The sequence below is a fragment of the Heptranchias perlo genome, chromosome 27, assembly GCF_035084215.1.
Source record: "Heptranchias perlo isolate sHepPer1 chromosome 27, sHepPer1.hap1, whole genome shotgun sequence".
Lineage (NCBI taxonomy): Eukaryota > Metazoa > Chordata > Chondrichthyes > Hexanchiformes > Hexanchidae > Heptranchias > Heptranchias perlo.
In genome coordinates this window covers 27,022,283-27,040,910 of record NC_090351.1, presented here as the reverse complement: position 1 = coordinate 27,040,910, position 18,628 = coordinate 27,022,283, and the positions used below count along the sequence as shown (strand labels likewise).

At 40.0% G+C, this 18,628-nt stretch overlaps 1 protein-coding gene across 2 annotated transcripts in view; it reads right to left on the bottom strand.

Annotated features, from left to right (window-relative positions):
- LOC137344479 (plexin-A2-like) overlaps positions 1–18,628 on the bottom strand; it is a 394,264-nt gene that overhangs the window by 161,086 nt on the left and 214,550 nt on the right. For both annotated transcript variants that reach the window (XM_068007472.1, XM_068007473.1), the window contains exon 6: positions 5,973–6,073. In XM_068007472.1, the coding sequence (XP_067863573.1) occupies positions 5,973–6,073 (101 nt within the window). The remainder of the gene's footprint in view (positions 1–5,972; positions 6,074–18,628) is intronic.

Below are 18,628 nucleotides of genomic sequence, written 5' to 3'. Positions count from 1 at the left end.
ACTGGTAAAATACTGCTGCATTACTAGTTATTAAAATCAGCTCTTGTACACATTTCTTGACTTGATGTTGCCAGTAATGTGAAGCTGAATGGAGCTCACTTCAAACTTCAGCATCCATCAAACTCTAGAAAATGGTTGGCTGGAGAAATAATTACATTTCTCACGTACTAAAAGTTTGATCTTTGGCCTGTGCTAAGTTAACTGATTCTAGGGAACAGCAGTAACAGAGGTGCTAAGAACGTCCTTTGTAACTTCCTGACTCTTTCTAGGATGGTAAGAGGAGCTTCTCCTGTATCATGGAAGTCAAAAATAAAATGGTAAAATTTTGTGTCATCAAAGTGAGAAAATGTCAATGCTTGGGAACTAAAAATGTTTCACTTTTTGGTACCACGTATCAATATCAAGTATTCCCAGGTTAGGCATAGCTTGGTCAGATCGATTGTGCCCAGGGCAACTTTAATCCTCATCCCTAGGAGAGTATCTCTTAATGGGCCAGTGTGAATTTTTACATTTGTTGTTTCAGACATAATGTTGGGCAGTTAATTCAATTAGTGCAGAACTATGGGCAATTTGTTTTGTAATGGATCTATATATCTATATGCTCTAAGAGAGGGGCTGTGAATGTGAGACATGCACGTTTAATAGCCACATTGAGTGAGAAAGAGTGGGGGAGGACTTTAGTTCAGTCAACATTGATTGGATGAAAACCCAGTTTCGAAGATGAAAGGATAATTTGAATCCATTATGCCACCCAATCTCCCCAGTCCATGATTCACATAGTGAATCCTGTCTCCTGCCGTGCGACAGAAATCATAATTTACTCCATTTTTCAGATGGGAAATTGCCTGCTGCATGAACACAGCTTTTATCTATTGTAATAAAGGTAATTCAAAAAAAAAATCTGGTGTTCCATATGAAACCCATCTGCATTCAGGCTGTCACTATGGTACAGATGCTAGTCTCACAATAGTATAAAGAGAGGTGCATAGCTGGCTCGAGTTGCAATGGTGGCTGCAACTTGCAGTGTCTCGCATTGCACTCAGCAACAAAAGGAGCTTTGCACACCTATGCTTGGAAGCATTCACAGAGTTCTCATTCCTGGGCTGCTCATTTTTAATGTGATGATAAATGAGAAGAAGCATTGCTACACATCACATTAAAAAGATTCCAAGCTAGGTTTAAGTAGTACAAATAAAAAGGAAAATACTGGAAATACACAGCAGGTCCAACAGCATCTGTAAAGTGAAAAGGCAGGTTAACATTGCGAGCTTAACCCTTTATTAAAACAGTCCTAAAACACCAGCTGTCTTTTTCCTTAACAGATGCTGACAAATTGCTTGTGTATTTTCAGCATTTTCTGTTTTCATTTTACATGTAAAAAGTGCCCATGAACTTTCAATGGAATGCAGGGGCACTTCTTAAATGTGAGTTTGCACTAGGATGGAATTATACTGAACCCAGTGTGAAGCCCAAGTGGTGTGAGATGACCTACTGCAAATAGTCTTGCACCTCCTGGATTCAGTACGTTTAGGAGCCAGATCGGGTCCTGATTCCAGAGTTATCTCCTGCTTTCATGTTCTCGTGCATTTAAAACTACTTTGCATCGGTGCAAAGTGCTGATACAATGACAAGGGTGATTTCCACATTTCATCAGTCAATTTTCAGATGACAGTGACCTTAATAAGTACTTTCAATGAGAATATTCTACATCAGGTCTCACTCCTACAGCTCCTCCTCATCGATAGGCAACTGCAAACCATCAGAAATTCAGTGCTAAAAGGACCAACGGACCCCAGTAATAAAGCCATATGTCAAATTTTCCCAACCTGTCAGAACTCTACTCTGCTGCAGTAATCCTTCACGCTGTAATGACCCTGCAGAGCTGAATGCTTTGTACTGAGGGAATATTTCTTTTGCAGAGGTAAGCAATTATATTGTCGCAAGAAGACATTATAATACCACAGTATTCATGGATTGTATTATATTAACTGACAAATGCATCATGTTAGTCACATAACTAGGATTCTTTACAAAATGACATCTGATGTATTCCTGGTTACTAAATTGAGACTGCAATTTTATTTTCATCAAGAAATTAATAATGGAGGTTTCACCTTTTGAACCTAGTTTCCCCATCTAAGATTTCAGTTTGTGCATTTAAAACCCATTATGAACAAAATTAAAAACAGGTACACATTCTGATTGTTAACCTTGGAAGAAGGTTCAGACACAATCTGTTAAATCGAAATACTGTTTTCTTTGCCTGGTTAAGACATTTATGGCTAACAACTAGGTTGCCAGATCTTCAAATCCCAAAGCAGTCTGACACTCCAATCCGCCTGCTATGTATCCAGTTTTCTTTTTTAAAAAAAAATCAGCTCTCCTTCAGGTGATGCTTCCTTCTGTGATCAAGCAGGATTTTCCAACAGATGGATAATGTTGCAGTGGTGCCAGTTGGAATATATTCAACAGACTAATCTGACCATCATTTCCCCAAAGTTACCTTAACAGTCGCTCGATGGAGGCATTTCCTCCCCTGTTCACAGAAACACTTCTCCCATCACCGGTACACTCCCATTCTGATGTATTCCTTGTTGCTGGCTCCAGATCCATCTGCTACTCAATCCCATTCCCTTGCTCCAGAACTGGATTCTCTGCTGTACTCTGCAGACGGGAATTCCTGATTGGGCAAAATCTATCCCGGACGCTGGAATTCAGTGAATGGCACAGAATCCATGCCCAGAGCAAAACAGCAGCATCAAGAGCCTGGCAAGTTATCTTGGGGCAGCAAATTACCTGTTGCAGCACAAGCTTGTATTGCAACAGCTGATCAGCCACTCCAAGAAAATAAATGACCCATTCATACACTTCTCACACATCTGCCTATGCCTGTATTTTTGCTCTACTGAAAAAAGTAACTTATTTAAATCATCAAATTCCAGATAAGCAGGCTTTGCATTCCAAAGGTATTTTTTTTTGTGGGCACTCAGGTTACCCATGAGGTATTTAAATATAAATAGCTTCCAATTTGATTTTACAAGTTATTTCGTAGCAGAGAACTGAAATCCAGGCAATCTAAGCTGGAAGCTGATTTTATCTACCTTGGTGGGGATAAAGGTGAACTTCCATTGGTCTCATCATGCCAATTAGCATTACCAGAAAAAGGAAAAGCAAAAGAAATGGATAGTGATTGGTATTATTGCAAATCTGCCACCTTCTGCGAATTCTGCCAGCAGCTCCTTGAAGCCAGTTTGGACATCAATGGAAATCAAATGTTGCTAATATCTCTCCCATCTATCACTGTGGACAAATACTACCCTTTGTAACAAAATCTTAGCTCTCGATCATGGTAAAGCACACTGTCCAATCCAAGAAGGCTTTTAAGACAATGCATGTGGAAGGGCAAAATTTGAGGCAAGAAGCAATATTTTATTTTTAAAACAGTGGATTTAATATGCCTTCAAAGTCCAAAAAGAACCTGCAATCAAGTTGGATACCTACATGTGTCAACAAAGTAGTTTGTACAGAATTTTACATGGCTGCATTAGTGTAGGCCATTAATTAAACAAGGTGACTTAAATATGTAGTAGTTTTCCACATCACCAGCAGAAATTTAGTCAGTTTAATGTTATATAAATATCCTGCCACTAGATGTCACCAGTATGTTTTTCCTAATACTATACAGAGCACAGTCTCACATCTACTAGTAGAAAATATAACTGCACAAATGTCTCTGTCAGTGTAGTGAAGTATGCTTTTATGGCCAACTATTTTCATTTCCATACTGGCAAGTATGGTGGCCTTGATATATACTTTGGCAAATACAGGTGGTAACAATCCTCAGGAAGTAAAATCTGAATGACAGATACTCTCACATATATAGCAAAGAATCTTAATTCTGAGGTGTTATTGTGTATTTAATGTATTGGCAGTACAGCATTGAGTGACCTAAATTCAACAATCATTTCATCATCAATCTTTTGAATGTCACAGCAGCATCTTTATGCCACCTTCAAAAAAAAATCCATATTTTTAAGATCTACCAGAAATACAGAAAACAATTCCATCTGTTCAATCAATTGTGCTTCAGGTTTTATTGCTGAATGTAATACTTTACATTATGGTTTCACAGATCATCAAGACGGGGGAAAAGGAGGCTTGATTTCCATAAAGCACAACGTCCTTCATTCCTCAAAAGGCCAATAAATATATTTGTGATAAGCATGTACAAGAAAATGCTTTTCAAAAATATTAAATATATAATCCCAAAAATCTTTAAGTGTGCGGACTCGATTAACTTCAAAACCGCAATATGCTTGATTTCCATTATTTCCTAATTCTCCAACTTGGACGCATGCCTTATTCATCACTTCACCATTGCTATTTACTTGCAGTGTTGCAGAATTTATCAGGTTATTATGGAATGACCCTCAGGGCAGAACTATTCACTGCTACTCAATCCTGTCCAGCTATAAATGTCTGCATAAATTTAGGTATCCAGTCTATCTTGCAATAATCTGACATGCTCAACACATAAAGGGTTTTAGTTTTGAGAAAGATTTTGATAATATATAGAACTAGTCACAAAACATTTTTTTTTAAAACTTGAGATTTTATTTTTCTACCTTTTCTTCCCAATTCCGATTGCTTAACTCCCTACATCCTCTTTCCACAACTAAGGAGCATACATGGTTCCTGACTCTTCAATATTCCAACCTCATTATCATCTAAGAAAAGTACAATTCATTATTTGGAAAGATAGACAAAGTGACCCTGTGTTCCCTGACCTACATTGGCTCCAGGTCCACCAGAGCCCTGATTTTAAAATTCTCATCCTTGTATTCAAATCCTTCCATGGCTTCACCCACCCCATCTCTGTAATCTCCTCCACCCCGATATCCCTCCAAGAGCCCTGTGTTCCTCTAACTCTGGACTCTTGTGCATCCCCCTTCCCTTCGCCCCAACTATGCGGCCTCCGCCGAACAGGCCGTAAGCTTCGGAATTCCCTCCCTAAATCTCTCCACCTCTCTTTCTTTAAGACCCTCCTTAAAACCTACCTCTTTAACCAAGCTTTTAGTCACTCATCCTAATATCTCCTTCTTTGGCTTGATGTCAATTTTTGTCTGATTACGCTCCTGTGAAGCGCCTTGAGACGTTAAAGGCGCTATATAAATAGCAGTTGCTTTTGTTGTTTCCTGCCAAAGAGAAAAACTGCACTTCTATAGCATGTCTCAAAACGCTTGTAGTTTTGCAAGAAGACAGACAAGAGGCGTCCACATGTGGCTAGTTTCAGGGTCATCCACTGCTGGAATCAAAACCCAGGACCACAGAGATGTGAAGCCTGACACATTAAGCTCATTAACATGAAGGGTTAACTAACTGTTACCTTCGACAAGTTAACGCTTTCTCTCCTCTTGGCATTTTCAGCTGCCGAGCGGCCAGCTGCTTTCCAGCCAGAAGATAAGTTTTAAAAAGGTTACAAAGAATCAGATACAGTTAATTGTTAAAGAACTGAAAAAAAAGCATCAAACAGAGAAGGCGTTTTCGCATTTGGTGTGGCACAGAGCTGCTACACTGTGCTGTTCAAGTTTCTTCATTCAGGGTGTGTGCATTTGATTTCTATTAAAAGTAAATATGCTCTCATGGCACCGAGTCATACAAGCCAGACACGTTACAGGTGAGATTCCTTGTCTGTTTGCTATCTCATAACCCTTGCTGGAAAATAGGGCTCGACGGTGATCACCTCATGTTTTCATAACCTGCCACCACTCACTGTCCAAGCTCACAGGTAAATATCAACTTGAGCAATGTTATGCTGGGCTGCCATTGATATTTCCTAATATAAGTCACTATCTTTAGGAGAGGAGGGACAAAGGAACAAGATTGAAGGAAAAATGATTTTTTTTTACTAAAAAAACATGTTTCCATGGTTAAGAAATAAATGCACCAATGGACACCTGTTGGATACTTACATGTTGTGAAGCACACACCAGCCACAGTGAGGGTCTCCAGAACTTAGACACTCGCTGCATGTTTCGTACTGTTCACATGATTCCACCGGCACTCTTGAGAGCTGAATAAGAAAACAAAAAAAAAAATCAGAATGAGGCACAAATAGAGCACAATGGGTTGAAATTGTGTTGGCAGATGTTAGTAACCAATGTTAACACCTTCCCATCAAACTCCTTTATTTTAAACGGCACTAACCCATTTATTTTAAATATTGCACAAGGCACTTTCAATCTTATGAAATGGCATCTGGAGTCACATTCCAAACATGACCAGAATGCCCGTTTAATTTGCTTGAATTAATAGATGGTGATTGACCACAAAGTCTAGCTGGATTTTCATTCTGTCACCAGTGATCATTAGTGACACTCACCAGCGACAGTGTTATGGTTATTTTCCAGCAACTTGGAACATTAACAAGAGCATTTTCACAATTTTGAAAGAAGCTTCAGAAAAGCTTGCAATTTAAAAGCCTTGCTTTTTTTGTTTGCACAAATTATTATTCAATAAAAAAGGATTTTATTGCATAAATAGGATTATCTGGGATTTCAGAGGTTTTTTTGCCTATTTGGTGGTCAGGATAAAGAACAATCCATCAAAGCTGATCGAAGATCTACATAAAGCTTGTGACTAAAAATATTCAGCACATAGATGTGCAGGCATTCATATTTTATATACGCATATACATAACAATTTTAAAATGTAGAGCTCTCATTATTTCCCATTAGAGTTTTCCTTCAGACAGCAGATTTTCAGTTTTCTAAATTAAGATTTTCTGGAAGCTCCAGAGCACAAATCCTTAAGCAAAATATTGTTGAACAAGGTTGAAGCCTAAAGCTGAAAATGGATTGGCCTGTGAAGAAGCTCCCCCTAAACAGGACAAGGGGGTAGGCAGCAAGATAATTCAAGCAAGCAGGACTGCATTTTAAAGAACTCTTTTGGTTAAGTGGTAACATTAATATATCAAAACAAAGAGGTTACTTATTTAGGAAATAGTAACAATGTATATTAAAACAATCAGCAGCTTTTGATCTTTTTCCACCACTTTATAACATTCAGCATCAGATATTTACACAAAATCATTTAGTTTGATGTAATCTGACACAAAACATACTGAAATGGTCAGTGTAAAATCTGTAAATATCGAAGGTTAACAATCAGGCATTGACACAGAATGATAAGCTGAATATAAAATGTAATAGAATCTACATTAACTGACATATAGGGGGCATTTTATTTTTAAAAAAGAAAAATTAATTTGGGGGTGCAGCCTAACCGAAAAAGGGAGGGGGGCGGAAAGAGATGTGGCCAAATTGTGTGCCAATGGAGCATGTTTAGAATATTTCAAAACAGTTTTTATATATTTGCTCATTGTATGTAGGAATATGTTGCAATATTCAGATTAAGCTACATTTCTGTAATATTCTTAATTATATAAATGAAACAGGCAGACAAAACAATTAATTCCTCAGAGAATTTTTCAAGTCCAGCTTCCACCTGTCTCAAATAAAGAACAACTGCAGACCACTCTCTTAGCCTAGCCATTAAAACCCTAGACAAAACCAACAGCTGAGGCTGGTCAGACTCAATAGGACCAGTGTCCCCCTCCACAATGGGCACTTTCACACTGTGCACAGTTAAAGACGAGGCAGACACATGCTAAAGAACCACCGCCCTTCTGGTGTGGAAAAGTAAGCAAGTGGCCACCACTGCTGGTCACTTGGCTGCCACATCTGTTTCTACACCCACTCATATCATTACACTGAGTTCTTGGAACAAAGGACGCTCTTGATAACTGGGCCTTGCCATGACTCTTAATAAATGGGAACTATGCAGACAATCTGGTTCAGCAATGTGTCATCTGGCTATGAGAAGCATGTTTATTTTATACCACCAGCAGACAACAGGTTATAATAATGTCAGAGGATATGATATTACATGACATGATATTTAAGAAGTGGTAGGCTGCAAAACAAACACACATCCTGAAAGGAATTTATTCATCTTTTTTCAATTTTGTCTTCCATATTAACCCCTCCAAATTGTGCCCGCTACATATCAGTGATTCCTTTTCTTCCATATATCCTCCTACCTCTTTCCCAGTCAATGCCATTGTCGGTCTGCCATTAAGAGCTGCAACAGGACAAGATAGTTTCCTTTCAGTTCAAAGTGAGATGGCGTGGTATGGCATGGCATATTAGGACCTGCCAAATCAGTAAGGTCATTTATTTTTAGAATCCTATTGTAAAAAGATAATTACTATGTAAGTGCCACATTTCCATATTCTCCACCATTGGCACTCCTGTCCCTTCTCTCAGTGATGAGATGAATCTACCAGCAACTTGTCCTCTGGAAGAAATCTATAGTTGCATATATTAGTGGTCTCCTAATTATGACTGGCCCACATCTTCTAGTTATGGCATTAAAGCACTGTGCTGCATATCACCTGTTCAGCAGCTCTGCAGTTTCTTCAAGTGGTGCGGAAACTGTTAAAGGCCCATTTCCCTCAAATTACTCTGTTACACAGAAGATTCCACCAAGACTGATGAAACTTTCCTTCCAGGAGACACTTGAGTTGACAGCTAATTGATACTGAGGTTCAAACTTAGGTCCACACATTGTGCGTTGGATTCTCTCACTGTAGCCATTTAGGGCATATTCATAAGTCTTCTTATTTCTTTACAAGGAGAACACTTTCCCTCTTCATAAAGAACAAAATGACTTACAAAACATGTCGACAGGAGACAAAAAGAACCAATTCTTTGAATTCAGAATGTTTCTGCTCATCCTGAAATCAATTCAAACCTATCAATCAAAGACAGGTATGAAGGACTAATGAAAGATTTCCAGGAACATGTTCTGATGGTGCACCACTTTCCATACAAAAAAAATCAGCCAAGGAGACATCTGTGGAACTGAGTCCGTATTAGAAACGGTGACCGGAAGTAGGATTTTGCAATATACAAAACACTTCCCACCCACTTCACAGCCCTATCTTTACATGCATCCGTTATATCAAAACAGAACATGTTGCCTAATGGAAATATTTTATACATTATTATAAATCAAAGATAGAATGCAGGTACTGATGAATGGTAACCCACATGAAAAGCTGATGACCTGCCATACCAAAGTAGAAAGCAAGTATAAATATGGGCATGATACATGTCGCCTATCGTTATTCCATACAAAATGCGGCATGGTGTATTGATGCAGGTCACACACTTAGTTTGGTTACATCAGCTTATAGACTTATTCATTTTCCATTTCAAGAAAAACACAAACACAAAAAACTTCAATGCCACAATTCGAGAGAAATACTAACCCACTCCAGACAGTGGGAACATTTTCAAAGGTGACTATTAAAAAGCAATGTCTATCATTCAGAAGATAATATTCAGCTTTTCAGTAAAAGATAGATACAAACATTTCAGATCATATTGGGGAGAAAATGTGTGGAATTCAAAAGTTGTAAAGGCAATTTAGTGCTCTACGGATTAGGCATGTAGAGTACTATCATTGTGTATAGGTGGAATATAACATTACCAAATAAAATACAAGCAGCAGCTGATACTTTAGGAACCATACACTGAACTACAATAAAAAAAATGCAAAAATATTTCCCAATCAATCATACATGGTAGCATACAAGTATCTCTAAATAATTAGTTTAATTCCAGTGGTTGATGTTTTCATTAGCAAAGAACTGGATTCTTTAATTTTAATATAACTTCTGGGTGGAGTACATCAAGATGAGAGTAATCTGAAGCGAGTGAAAGTTGAAATAATAAAATAACTGTCTGGCTGCTGAGGAAAGAGATAATCCATTCAAGCCAACTCCCAGCAGAAACATCGAGGAATGACTGCAATACATGGGAAAGTACTAAGCAGCATCGTGTACTTATTCCTCCTAAAACAAAAATCATTTTTAAAAAAATGACAAGGACTTTACAATGTAATTGCTTGCAATTGTCAGCACAATCCATCACATGGTTGCACTTTCTGAACCGATTTAACCATCAATCTTTTACTGTACCTCCACCAGAAACACTGACAAGCAAATTTGAGCATTTAAAATGACGATTACAAGTCGGAACATTTCCCTGGTTAAATGAAAATTAGCAGTCCTGGCTCCATAATTTTTATATCACACACACACACACACACACACACACACACCACACACACACACACACACACACAAAATTATTAGAAATCTCTCACCAAGTGACAGTGTGCTGCATCATAACCACATATGCCCTAGGTGAAAGGTTATAATATCTACAAAATGAGCTGTATTGTATTATACCTCATGCATTTTGTATTACAAAATAAATAAACCAAGCTTTGGAGATGTTAATGTGCATCACTGCAGGCTATGGCTTCATCTGAAATTCGTGTCCAGGGAAATTATATAGTTATAATCATCACTATGAGATCATACAAATTTTGCAGAAATATATTTTCTGCCCAGGGCAGAATAGACTTTCATGTTTTTTTTAGCACAACTGGAATTTATTTGTAAAGCAGGATTTTATATAAACACCCACAATCTGATAGGACAAAAATATTTCAGTGATGTTACTACAATAGCAATTATGTATAAGGTTACTACAATAAAGCCTCAATTTTAAACACTTTTAAACTGGTGGCTGCCATGGCAACTGTTGAACTTTCACCACAGCAGTAACCTGAAGGGCAGCCCATAAAAACAGCTAGCTCCGTTAGAAGTATTTAGGTCATGGAGGTCAAACAGTGAATACATTTCTAACGCTTTCGGGTATCATGAAATTCAACTGGTCTGCTTTTATAATCAAAGATATTAATCCCACCAGTAAGTTGGAGAGAAAAAAGTTTAATTAAATAACTGTGTATGCAGGCAGCGTGGAGGGACAACAGGCAACACCATGCAAGACTGGGTCTTACCAGGACGTAGGTTCTCAGGTCCTGGAGAAGTTCAGTCCTGGATGGCTAAATTCCATGGCAAATCTATTCAGAAATGTAGTGTGCTTTCTGCATTCAATTTTCCTATGTTAGCTCATTTCCATAATTATTCACGGTTCCCAGTGTAGATTTGGCTTTGTGTATGACCAAGCCTAATTGGGCAGGGTGTGGGTGGAGTGGAGTAGAGTCAGAAAATCATGTTGTAGGTGAAATTTAAACACTTGTGGTTACTTAAAGGGAAGTGGCCACAATACAAAGTATGGAAAGTGATAGGGCATGTGCAGCATTGCCCTGTTTCATTGCTGGTAAAGTAGCACTCCATGGTACCCTCCTCATAGGGTAGCTGTGCAGCGCGCCTGCAATAAACCTGAGGCATAAAAGGTCAGGGATGAAGTGAACTGTCATCGAAAGCAGAGCTTGGCTGTAGACCCAATTACAGCATGTGGCACAACTCTTGTCACAGCCTCCATCATGAATCACAGCCTACAGAGTTCTGTGGATGAATCAAAGTTAAGTGTTTCTGCCCGCATTTGCTAGTCAGAAGGTAATAGTGACCACAGTCCTTCTCATCTGCCTGGCATCCCTCCATTGCTCTTCCTCCTCCTCTTCCCAAAAATAAAAATAGTGGGATTGCCATAGGGAAGCCCATTGTTCACAACTTGAGAAATTTAGCAAAATATGGCAGTATCAGAACCCAAAGCTTATTCAACAACTAAGTGGCAAAAGAAATGTTAAAAATGGATAAAAACTCTTCCAAAGCATCGCTCCAAACCAAAAGGTGTGTCTTCCTCTGGTCTATTAAATACTCATTTCCACATTCAACAGTTACCTTTTAATCTTGGATGCCCTTTGTAGGTGGACATATTAATGAATGACTCCAGACCTGGCCTAGTAGCCAGGATAGAACAGGGATGTCTATTGTATGTCATCTAAGTTAGAGTTTAATATTGTAGTAAATCTGACACTTCTTTACAGCAGGAGCTTCCTGTGCCATTAATTTCACTGTGGGGCCAGAAACAGGTGTATTCCTCCAGTCCCCACAAGGAAAGATGTCTCTTCCCCTGCCCTGGATGCCCACTTCCCTCCTGCGACACACTCCCCACTCAGGTTATTTACCCACTGGAAAGCTGGCTAGTTCCCATGCACCATAATTTTCATTCAGGCTAAGCCAACTGCCCAAAGCCGGTGGGTTTCTCTTTAATTATGCAAATCAGCATCCTATGATGTCATCAGGCCTTGACTGCAGTTTTTACTCTGGACTGAGTGGGGATGTCACTGCAGCTTTCCCACCAGTCAGGACCTGCCCCACTGGAGATGAGGCCACAAAAGTATTACACTTTCCTTTGAGGGACCAGAAGGAACAGAAGTGTTTCGGCCCCACTAGGAAAGTTAAGGCCTCCCTTGCCCTAGACTCCCTCCATTCCAAATGCAAGACCCCAACAAGACGCTCCAGGATCCAATCCTGCCATCTACCTTCAGTCGGCCGCCACGGTTTACCGCCCCTTCCCGCCCATGTCGGTCAACGGGATTTAATTGAGGCCTGGGAGTTAAAATAGACAGGGCCCGATTTCTGGGGCAGGGGGACTCACCCCACCACCCACCCTCCCAAAACTTGCCTGGATTAAAATCAGGGTCTATGTTTCTCTGTCTGACAAGGACCTTGGGCCAAGAGATAGTGGGGAATACAGGAATGTGCACGCACTCACTCTCTCACAAATATGTCATACATAAAGTCATGACATACCTACACTTATGCACACACAAGCAAAATCATGTTAAAAATATATATGGGGAAGAATGCTACAATTATAAGAGTGCCTACACTTCAAAATAATTGATTGCACATGAGGCGCCTTGGATTTTTCTATGAAAGGTGGTAAGATGCTATATAAATGCAAGTATTTCATTTTGATATATATAGACATATTTACATATACACATTTATACACACATATATATTAGATGCTCAGAGTCCTACATTATTGTGTCTTACAGAGAACAATTTAAACAGTTGCAACAGCTACTTGTTTCCTATAGTCTGAAGATCCAAGGCAAATCAGTAATTAAGGAGCAAATAGCCAAATGCACAATACCATCTTGCCAGGAGAAAGCCCATAGTGCACATCATTCCACTGTTCCACTTGTTTCCTGGCATTTTTCAATCAGGTGTCAATTGACAGTAAATGTAAGACTACTATGTGGAGCAATCTTGACACATTTACTGAGCCATTTCTATCTAGAAATAAAACAATGCCTCGGGTTGGTGGCTGTTGTTATGGCTCCTTTGAAGGAGCGTCTCCATCCTACATGTGAACTACTTCGATATGTTCCTATGATGTGTGAAGGATGTAGAATTGGATTACCTACATCTTCCACAAACCACAAATCCTACAGTTTGTTGCATAGACTAGGCTTGCATACCCTCAAGTCAAGAAGATTAAGGGGTGTTCTAATTGAGGTGTTTAAGATGATTAAAAGATTTGATAGGATAGATAGAGAGAAACTACTACTTCTGGTGGGGGACGCGAGAACAAGAGGGCATAACCTTAAAATTAGAGCTAGGCTGTTCAGGGGTGATGTCGGGAGGCACTTCTTCATGTAAAGGGTAGTGGAAATCTGGAATGTTCTCCCCCCAAAAAACTATTGAGGCTCGGTCAATTGAAAATTTCAAAACCGAGATTGATAGATTATTGTTAGGTAAAGGTATTAAGCGATATGGAACCATGGCAAGTAAATGGAATTAAGATACAGGTCAGCCATGATCTAATTGAATGGCAGAGCAGGCTCGAGAGGCTGAATGGCCTACTCCTGTGCCTATGGTCCACAGGCTCTGCAGTAGCATAGTTTTGCCAATGGCCCAGTTCTGGGGATTTATACGGAGTGTGAGTAGGAGCACTGCCTATCTGCAACATGATGGCATTTGCACATGTGTGCTCAGCATGGGTTTGTCCAGAACTTAAGTACGGAATGAATTAAGAACTGCATTTCTGCTGTCCAGAGCAGGTAGTAGTCTTGTAACCAATTTGCATACCTTAAACTAAGATTTATCTTCTATGGGGTGGCTGAGATCTCCTTTTCATTGGTTATGTAATGCTTCCAAACACCCCCCATCCCAATTTCAGGAACACCTCCAGCACAGAATGATGCTGCTCCAATATGAATTATTTAAAGCTCTTAATATATCACACTTTTCTCTGGAATGAGTTTGCACAGTTCATCTATATATTAGACATGAGACAAATAGTGGCATTATTTGAGAAACAGGGGTCTATACTTCAAACCAAGATTGTTCTTGGTTAAACGTGTGGGGCTATTTTACTCTGCAGTTCAGTCCCATTTTTTTCACCAGTATGGAGCAAGAAGCAAACATCAGTGGCCAGGATGGTCCATGTAATTCACAGATTATGATATTTACACTCAAGGATTAACAACTGCAGCATAATTGTTCCAACTTTATCAAGGGATGATCTACAGCTGATTGGCAAGAAATAACGGGCTACATGGAAATGAAAATTAGGCGCCTTTTTAATACAATGGGTAGCCGATCCGTAATGTCAGTTTTACACCCAGGTGACAAGTTGCAAATCTACCTCAATATATTCTGTATTACCATTTGTATAAAAGAATTGCTAATCAGCTGGTAGTTATCGGGGGGGGGGGGCAGTACTTCCCCTACATTAAATTTCCTTTTAATAAACTTAGAGTACACGGAGAGAAATCATGAAAACTTCCGAGTGCAGAATAAACAAAGTATCAAAATACTGCTGATGGTCATTTCATTTCTAAGAACCAGTTAGATAAGATTTTACCACTTTCACACAAGAAAGAAAAACAGCACTAGCTTGTGTGATATCCTGCTATTTTGCTTTTTGGACCACGCCTTGATACAAGTTTAATCAAAATATATCTGAAGTATTATAGAACTGAGGCTTAAGTAGGTTTTTGCTTCTCTACCATATTCGTGTTATTGTTATTCATATATTTATTTGGTAATCTATAAATTAAAAAAACATTAGAAGATGTTTGCCAGTTTTAACAAATCAGCCAAACAAATGAACAGAAACAAACTTCAAAGATGTCTTCACAGCAGCTCAAATTTAGTGTCAGATAAAGAGCTTTACTGTGAGCACGAAGAGCCAATTAAGAGCTTGGAAAGGCATATGGTACAATCAGACAAAAGGCAGAATCTGAAATATAATACAATACACATTTTGCTACAGCTGCACACAAACTTAACTACATTGGTGATCTCGTCAAAGATAAATTGATTGAATTCAATTGAACTTTCACTGTCAGCAATGTATCATTAAGTTCAATTTGCATATGTGTTCTATAAACCAATGCCTTGTAATTGATGACATTGCACATAAATGTTACAGGAAAATTAAAACCACAAGATTTGAACATTATATAAAAGTGAAACACTGATAACCCAATTTTAAAACATTTTGATCCTATCAGAAATGATAAGCTTTGCTGTTAATGGATATTTCATTGAAGGAAACATGTACTGAGGGCAAAGCCAGTAGATTTATGGAACAGTCTAGGTCAGAGTTGCTGTTTCATGGGTAAGTTGCTTAAGCACCACTGCAAACAATCGAATATTGGATTAGGAAATTTAAGTATCTTAAACAACAATTGGGAGTTTCATTTGCATGTAGGCAGCCAAACACTTTTGTGTTTGCCACAAGCAAAATAAGAGTAAATGTTGTATAGAGCTGGCCCAACCTCACAGAATTCCATCAGCTGATTTTATATCCAGGCCATTTAATATAAACCTGTTTTTAGAGCAGGGTCTATGACATTTGTTCTTGGGTAATTAAAGGACATTTACCAAATCTGGATCAGTGTATCCAAAATGAATCAGACCTGAAAAAACCCCACAAGTTCACTACATCTTAAGTCACTGTATTATTATTCAATGCACTATGTTGGCTCCAAAGTCACGTTTGATGTAGTGAATAATTTGTTTACATGATTTGACATACGGCTGGACAAAAATTGTTATTCAGTTCTAAACAGCTATATGGTTATGTGGAAATGAAAAAGTCTCAACTGTCCATAAAGTTGTTGCCAAACGGATGTTGTAAAATATGTAGATTGAAAACAAGAGTTCAACATATTTATTACAATATTAGCTAAATTATAATTGTGAAAATTTACAATAAAATGGTTCAGCAGTCACATACATATCAACCATAGCGACCCAAATATTAGACCACCTGCCACCAATGTCAGCTCTAAGGAGAGTATTGCATTTTGGGATTTTTTTTGACTGTTTTCCAGAGAAAAAAAAATTGAGAACTACTTTTGTATTGAAGTGATTGCATTTAAACTGAAGTGAGTCCACAACGGGTTAAAGGTCAAATTCCAACCAAGACTGGAACTTTTGTGCAGTCAAGCCAGACAAGCAAAAACTATTGAACCATTCCTTATAATCTGGAATACTAGGGAAGGGGGGGGCGGTGGTGGGGAGTAATCGTTACCTTGTCTCAAAGCTCCCAGCAAACATCCACACCGAATGTTGGGATGACCCAATTAATTTCAGCAGAGATCAGTTGCCAGGGTAGTCTGGTGAGAATCTGCTCTTTAAGAGGTGAATGGGAGGTGGTAGGTTTGATTGGCAGCTCTACTGACCAATCCCCAGACATGGGGAGGGGTCAGGAGCCAAGCCCCACCACCCCCCCATCCTGTGCTCAGAAGCAACAAAAAGATTAAAACACACGGTCAGTCGGCTGCAACAAAGGTTGAGAGATCTGGGCCTTGCCCCGGACCAGAAATTAAGATATCACTGATCGGTTTTTACAGCTGGGAGCTGACCAGAAAAAAAACAAAGAATAAGCATTCTGCTAACATAGTGTGATTTTTTTGTTGTGTGTCACAGGAAGTATCATAGAAGTAGTTTAAAAAGTCTGGAGATACTATCCTGTTCACTCATGTGTTGTGCAAGTGTAAAGAATCTTACACCAGGTTATAGTCCAACAATTTTATTTGAAAATCACAAGCTTTCGGAGACTTTCTCCTTCATCAGGTGAACGTGGAAATTCTTGAACGTTTCGCATTTATATTCAGAGAACAATACCTGGTGATTACAGACAATCTTTCCAACTGCCCGTTGTCAAGGCAATCAAAGTGTTCAGACAGAGAGGTGTTACCGACAGGACCACCGAATATACAAACGACCAGAACACAAAACAGAGAGAGAGAGGGAGAAACATCCGAAAGGAAGAGAAAGACAGAAAATGACCCGTTGTATTAAAAAGATAACTTTTATTCGCTGGTGGGGTTACGTGTAGCGTGACATGAACCCAAGATCCCGGTTGAGGCCATCCTCATGGGTGCGGAACTTGGCTATCAATTTCTGCTCAACGATTTTGCGTTGTCGTGTGTCTCGAAGGCCGCCTTGGAGAATGCTTACCCGAAGATCGGTGGCTGAATGTCCTTGACTGCTGAAGTGTTCCCCGACTGGGAGGGAACCCTCCTGTCTGGTGATTGTTGCGCGGTGTCCGTTCATCCGTTGTCGCAGTGTCTGCATGGTCTCGCCAATGTACCATGCTCCGGGGCATCCTTTCCTGCAACTTATGAGGTAGACAACGTTGGCCGAGTCACAGGAGTATGAACCATGTACCTGGTGGGTGGTGTCCTCTCGTGTGATGGTGATATCTGTGTCGATGATCTGGCATGTCTTGCAGAGGTTACCGTGGCAGGGTTGTGTGGTGTCGTGGACGCTGTTCTCCTGAAAGCTGGGTAATTTGCTGCGAACGATGGTCTGTTTGAGGTTGGGTGGCTGTTTGAAGGCGAGTAGTGGAGGTGTGAGGATGGCCTTAGCGAGGTGTTCGTCGTCATCGATGACATGTTGAAGGCTGCGGAGAACATGGCGTAGTTTCTCCGCTCCGGGGAAGTACTGGACGATGAAGGGTACTCTGTTGGTTGCGTCCCGTGTTAGTCTTCTGAGGAGGTCTATGCGATTTTTCGCTGTGGCTCGTCGGAACTGTCGATCGACGAGTCGAGCGTCATATCCCGTTCTTACGAGGGCGTCTTTCAGCGTCTGTAGGTGTCCATCGCGTTCCTCCTCGTCTGAGCAGACCCTGTGTATTCGCAGGGCCTGTCCATAGGGGATGGCCTCTTTGACGTGGTTAGGGTGGAAGCTGGAAAAGTGGAGCATCGTGAGGTTGTCCGTGGGCTTGCGGTAGAGTGAGGTGCTGAGGTGCCCGTCTTTGATGGAGATTCGTGTGTCCAAGAAAGAAACCGATTCTGAGGAGTAGTCCATGGTGAGCTTGATGGTGGGATGGAACTTGTTGATGTTATCGTGCAGTCTCTTCAGGTGATTCTTCGCCATGGGTCCATAGAAAGAAAATGTCGTCGATGTATCTGGTGTATAGCGTTGGTTGGAGGTCCTGTGCAGTGAAGAAGTCCTGTTCGATCTTGTGCATGAAAATGTTGGCGTATTGGGGTGCGAATTTGGTCCCCATGGCTGTTCCGTATGTTTGGGTAAAGAACTGGTTATCGAAGGTGAAGACATTGTGATCCAGGATGAAGCGGATGAGTTGTAGGATGGCATCTGGAGATTGGCTGTTGTTGGTGTTGAGTATTGATGCTGTTGCAGTGATGCAGTCATCGTGGGTGATACTGGTGTAGAGTGCCGAGACGTCCATCGTGGTGAGAAGTGTTCCTG